The sequence below is a fragment of the Beta vulgaris genome, chromosome 1 (genome assembly GCF_026745355.1).
Source record: "Beta vulgaris subsp. vulgaris cultivar EL10 chromosome 1, EL10.2, whole genome shotgun sequence".
Lineage (NCBI taxonomy): Eukaryota > Viridiplantae > Streptophyta > Magnoliopsida > Caryophyllales > Amaranthaceae > Beta > Beta vulgaris.
Genome location: NC_079202.1, coordinates 50,844,427 through 50,849,997, shown reverse-complemented (window position 1 = coordinate 50,849,997; position 5,571 = coordinate 50,844,427). Strand labels below are relative to the sequence as shown.

Sequence of the window (5,571 nt, the reverse complement as noted above, 5' to 3'; positions counted from 1 at the left end):
AGTTCTAGTATAGGTTTACTAGCCATGGTCAGAGTGTTGGCGATCACTGGCCATCATTTTACAAACGTCTACTAAATACATTATGGGGGAAGGGGTAGATAGTTCCTGTCAAAAATTTAAACTTGCGTTCCTCCCTTGGGCGAACTTTGCCATTGCATCCGCAAGCTTATTAGTGTCTCTCCTTTCATGCTATAGCTTGATCCCTGTTTTTCATTGGAACAACTCCCTACAATCATGAATAATACTGTACAAATTACTTCTAGCCTCCCTGTGAGTTTTTATTTCATTAATCGCGTTAACACAGTCAGAAGCAATTATACATTGATCCCGTTGATGAATTTTTGCCTATTTTATAGCCATTAGGATGCCTCTAGTCTCGGCCTCCAATGCATTGTAACAATAAGTGGACATAATCACACCTCCTTGCCATACCACGCACAAATCCCTGCACACAACTGCTAAACAAGTTTTCTTGGTTTTAACAAAGAAAGAGTGATTGTTAGTATGAATATGCATATTTTGCTTCTGCTTGACGTTGTGTCATGTGTGTAACCCCTGTTCTTTTCCCAACAATTACATCGATCCTCAGTTTGTTCATTTCCTTTGTGCTGGAAGAAATACATCTTGTTCATTGTCATGATGCCAGTGAATGCATCAGGCATATTACATACCTCTTCCATGTAAAGAGACATATTAATGACCAAGTACCAACCGCACCCCAGTGGATGCCCCTTTGTTAATAGGGGATATCATTTGGTGACTTTTTAATACTTTATCCGTTCTGAAATAAATGAAACACTTGTTTCAAAAAGCTCTCACATGAAAGATTTAAGAATGCATAAGGTAAGAATAATAATTAATGACCAACTGCACCCTAAGGAAAAGAGGGATGTTACGATGCCGGAATCACAACTGCATTATCAATATTGGTAGCAGTTGCAAAATACAGAATCACAAGTGACAAGCCTTAAGGCAAACTACAACTTCAGGAAGCGCAAGCCAAAAACTCATTTATAATCTTGAGGTTTATTCTATAGTGTCCAAAATCCTTCAGAATCAAACCTGAGTATTTGCTGAAACAAAATCACATTGAAGGCATATTCAAGGCCTGCAATACATCCTGAAACTCGAAGTCACGAGTCTGTTTGTTGAACCGTTCCACCAACTTGTACCTCGCATCATTAAGATAAAAAGATTGAGTGGTCTCCAAAAGCCGTTTTGCTTCATCATCAGTGAGCTTGCTGGTGAAAACTACATCTCCACGAACAAGTACCATGTCTTTGCTGTCTGCAAATTCTGTGTAGTGTGTAACAGTAAAATATGGAGATGCTTGAGTTCCTCGAGCTTTATAATCTTCCAGCCCAGTGAAAATTATGTGAGGGATCTTCACTGCAATAATATTCGAGCAGAGCTTTGAATTAATAGATGCCGAAACTTTAAAGAATCTCATCATGTCAAACTAATCTGCAGCTGATACACAGAAAAATCAAAAGTTGTCAACGTTGTGGAAACATGAAAAACTAGTTCCTCCTGTTGCTAGTTGCTATTTCTTGAATGCTATTTTGAGCACTTAAGACATTACATATGCACTCACTTCGGAGTTCAGAGGACACCATAGAGACTGATTGTTATACAAGCACACACGAATTCCTTGAAGTTCAAAGATCAAAATGCACAAAGCTGAGATCAAGTGTGTAATTTTCTATTATCCAGCAGTGCATTCAAAATTCAGAAGCAAGCAAGCTAAAATCAGTGCAGGCATTAATGACAAGGTTGACCTCTGGATACTTAACAGTTGACACGAAAAGATCTTGAAATAGCAAAGATGGTACACAGTAATGGTTTAACATCCGAAGAAGAAGGATCCTCAAACACTGAGGATAAGTCATAAACAAAAATGCATGAAGCAGGTCAAACTTGTCTTGTAGCTTCATAGTCTCATGTTTAGTTAGAGAGCACTGAGCAAGATCCCATTCTAAGTAGAAATTGGAAATAGAGGTCATCAGAGAAATCACACAGAGGTGACACAGCCTCTCTTCCTTGGAGCATAAAGTCTATACTTGAGGAAGGTGTGATCTGACAGAGAGAATGTTATGTGTATAAAGTTTAAACCCCTAGTAAAGGGTGGTTAGCAAGTCATCCAATATTCCAGCTCAATAAATACAAGCCAAAGCAGAAAACAGCACACTGTATAAATCTTAATGCTATATGAGGTACACATACAAGAATCACGATAACACTAGCAAACTCCACAAGCACAATCTTTCATCTAACTAATTTTGTGCAGATCAATAGTGCCTTTGTCACAAGTCACAAGTCACAACATCAGATTGTAAGCAAAGGCTTCACATTTCAGAAATCAGGATTAAGACCCTGCTTAATGGACCTTAACAACATAGTCACAAGAAAATACTGACACAAAGATAGCACAATGCCTCCATTGAAGTGAATCATACGCTCCATTGGACATTAGTCCATTGCTCTAAGTGTTAAGGAAGATAATGAGCTAATCCATGGTCGCTTTACATGCTAAACATATGAAAGTTACGATGTTTGGTTCCAATATATCGTTCAATTTGAGGTAAGTAAAAGGCAGCAGGCAAAAATCCTCAATATAGCAAACTTCACATAAAACTTCTCCCATTCTCTCCCATATGTCCTTAATGTCACCCCATGCCCTCCCATCTTACTTTTTCCATGAGCTATGCACCATTGCAGGGCCAAGGGCAGTTTCCATCAAAAATTGACAATATATATCAGTCACTGAACATTTTTAATACGAAAGATAAATTTTAAAAAATATATATATTACCAATTTTAATATAAAAAAAAAGTTTTGAAAACTTTCCAGTCCCTACCAAAGTCTAAAAAAATGAAAGGAATTTCTTATTCTTATTTATTATTACACCAGTATATTGGGGAGAACACAAAAGGTTCATTCAACGACTGTTTTTCGTACTACATCTGTCTGTTGCATTTAGCATTGGTTTATTACACCAAACAAAAATTCTTCACCTAACCTCTTTTCTCTACCTCATGACAAATATGTTCTCTACCAAGCATAAAGCAGCAGTCGAGACTCAAATGTAAAACTGTCATCTTCCCCTCTCCAACTACCGAATGATGTATCTCCCACTAATAGTATGTTTGATTTTCCTATTTTCATACACTATATACCTAAGGTATTCCAACAAATGAAGCTAAGATATTGTCCAGTGGACAAGTACTCAAGTAGGTTAAATTCCGTTAAAAGTCCAACGAGGACTAGTATAACTTCTCATTCTCTTCGCTGAGAGGCATCCAGTACATCTCTGAGATGCGCGATATATACCAATCAAGTGGCATTTATTGGAAAAGAAAATTCACTAATATATTTTTTACCTAACAGGCTAGAAATTGATGGCATTCTATTTACTAAACTGCCACAATAATTGGCAAATATATGCATATCTTAGAAAGAACTGGTAGAATCCCTTCACCCGTGGTTAAGCCACTTCTTTCAACTAGGTCAACCATAGACCAATGAGGCAACCACTGTGTATAGATGGCTGGACAAAAAAAAAAAACAGGAATTAAAGAAAAAGGAAAAACTTCAAATAGTTTATCTTCAAATTTGGCTTATAAGCAACTATTAAGTATAAAGTGATACTTTAAGCAGTGAGTCATGCCAAAACACTAATGTCCAGAAGTAAAACTTGCTTAAGATGTGCAAAATCTTTATAACTGTACAAATTATATCTAGTAAGGAAACAAACCTTGAGAAAACATGGTTGTATATCCACTTTCTCTCCACAAGGGAATGACAAAATATTGACTACAAGGAAAAAAAAGGAATAATAAGAAAGAAAGCTTTATAGAGTAATAAGTACCAAACAAGATAAATGATACTACAAGTGAATACCAATCGACTCCTCTTTGCTCAAATAGTCGATACAGATTTGTTTTCATGGAAGCGCCAATATGACCTCTTCCCAAGTGAAACTGCCAATGAAGCAAATTCTCATTAATTGCCGATCATAACTGCATGTCACAAAAGAGAACGAACAAACAACTACATTGACTCCTAAAAGAGCTGGGGGAAATTATTCATAATGTCGAAACAACATGAATTTTGGACTATAGCCCCACTACATACGACACGAACATATCTTGGAAAGAACATCTCTTCAAGACATATGCAAAACGAACAACTTTTCCCTATAATCTCAACAAATTAAGTGAATACAAAGTGTTTGTGCAAAGTGCTCATACAGGCATAACAAACCACACACAAAATCAACAAAAAAAACAAAAAGACGAGAACGCATAACAATAGACTAAGCTCAATGTAAATATCAAGACAAGCATTAAGGTAATAGAATGCTAGTAATATAAAGCTCCATACAATCAATCTAGCAATTTCATTCCTACTAAAGACATTTCCTTTATTAAACTCAATATAAGAAGAAATAAGTGATAAAAAAGCAAATAAGAAAGAAATGAAAATACATTACATCATCCCAAACTGAAGCAAGATCTTCAGGAGACTTAAACTGAGCCCGCTGAACATCCATGATTGAATTCAAAGGCTTTACTTCCAACGGAGAAAACCCAGATGCAAATTTTGATGTTCTAACAAAACCCAGTAAACCCCATTTCAGGAAATCTCCAGGAGTTGCTGGTGGAAGTGAAGTTGCAACTTTACATAACCTTTGCATCGTATTATCCCTCTGCAAATAATTAATTTATAAACAAATTTAAACAATACATATTCTGAAATTGTAATGTCTAATTATGAGGAATATTGAATACATATTCTAATCTAAAAGACTAAAATCTGAAATTGATATTTAGAATTGAAGAAGACAAGAAATAAGTTACCAATTGCTGTGCCGCACTGTCGCTGTGACTTGTGAGGTTGTCGTCAGTTCAAACTTGCCGCGGTGGTAGTGCAGACTGCAGCGCGCCGTCGAGGACCGCAGCAAAGATCAAATATAAGTAAGGTATAAATTTTCAATCTATAAAATTATGTATGAAATATGGATTGAGAGAGAGTTGTCAACTGTAATAGAGTGTTTACCCTTCCCCCCTACTCTCAAGTAGTCAAATGTCTGGCCTATTAAGACTCGAGTGGGATTCGGGTCACTTCTTCTCACCAAAAAAAACTATAGTAGTGTTAGGGTTGGAGATTTACGGATTCTTTTTTTGTTTGTTTTGGTTATCGTAAAATCACGAGTTAACTACTTTGTAAAGACATGAAGTATTCATCTTTTTTTTTCTTTAAAGGCTTAAAAGTAATTTTTTTTCTTCTCCAAGGAATTATTTGAAAACATAAGCTAACACCATTAGCATGTTAAACACCAAAAACAGAAAAATTAATTTAGGGCCTGTTCTCTTCGGCATAAAACAGCTGAACTGAACTGAACTGAACTGAACTGAACTTATCAAAGCTGAACTGAACTGAACTGAACTTATCGGAGCTGAACTGAACTGAACTGAACTTATCAGAGCTGAACTGAACTGAACTGAACTGAACTGAACTGAACTGAACTGAACTGAACTGAACTGAATTGAATTGAATTGAATTAAATT

The 5,571-nt window shown here is 36.1% G+C and overlaps 1 protein-coding gene across 3 annotated transcripts; it reads right to left on the bottom strand.

Annotated features, from left to right (window-relative positions):
* Positions 1–835: 835 nt before the first annotated feature.
* On the bottom strand, positions 836–5,071 carry LOC104905527 (hypothetical protein). Of its 3 annotated transcripts, none has more exons than XM_010694107.4 (5): positions 4,861–5,059; positions 4,494–4,709; positions 3,902–3,981; positions 3,756–3,814; positions 836–1,389 (listed from the first exon to the last, which is right to left on the bottom strand). In XM_010694107.4, the coding sequence occupies exons 2-5, from the start codon at positions 4,695–4,697 to the stop codon at positions 1,085–1,087; spliced, it is 648 nt and encodes a 215-aa protein (XP_010692409.2). In that variant the 5' UTR covers positions 4,698–4,709; positions 4,861–5,059; the 3' UTR covers positions 836–1,084. The 3 variants fall into 3 exon arrangements, with proteins under 3 accessions (XP_010692409.2, XP_010692410.2, XP_057250181.1); XM_010694108.4 differs by having other exon boundaries at positions 1,191–1,470; positions 4,861–5,064; XM_057394198.1 differs by lacking the exon at positions 836–1,389 and adding an exon at positions 1,477–3,548 and having other exon boundaries at positions 4,861–5,071.
* Positions 5,072–5,571: the final 500 nt, after the last annotated feature.

Coding starts and splice junctions, on each gene's coding strand:
- LOC104905527 (XM_010694107.4), bottom strand. CDS start 4,697: ATGCAAAGGTTATGTAAAGTTGCAACTTCACTTCCACCAGCAACTCCT. Junction 3,815..3,901: donor GAGCAAAGAGGAGTCGATTG/GTATTCACTTGT, acceptor TTTTCCTTGTAG/TCAATATTTTGTCATTCCCT. Junction 1,390..3,755: donor TACAACCATGTTTTCTCAAG/GTTTGTTTCCTT, acceptor ATATTATTGCAG/TGAAGATCCCTCACATAATT.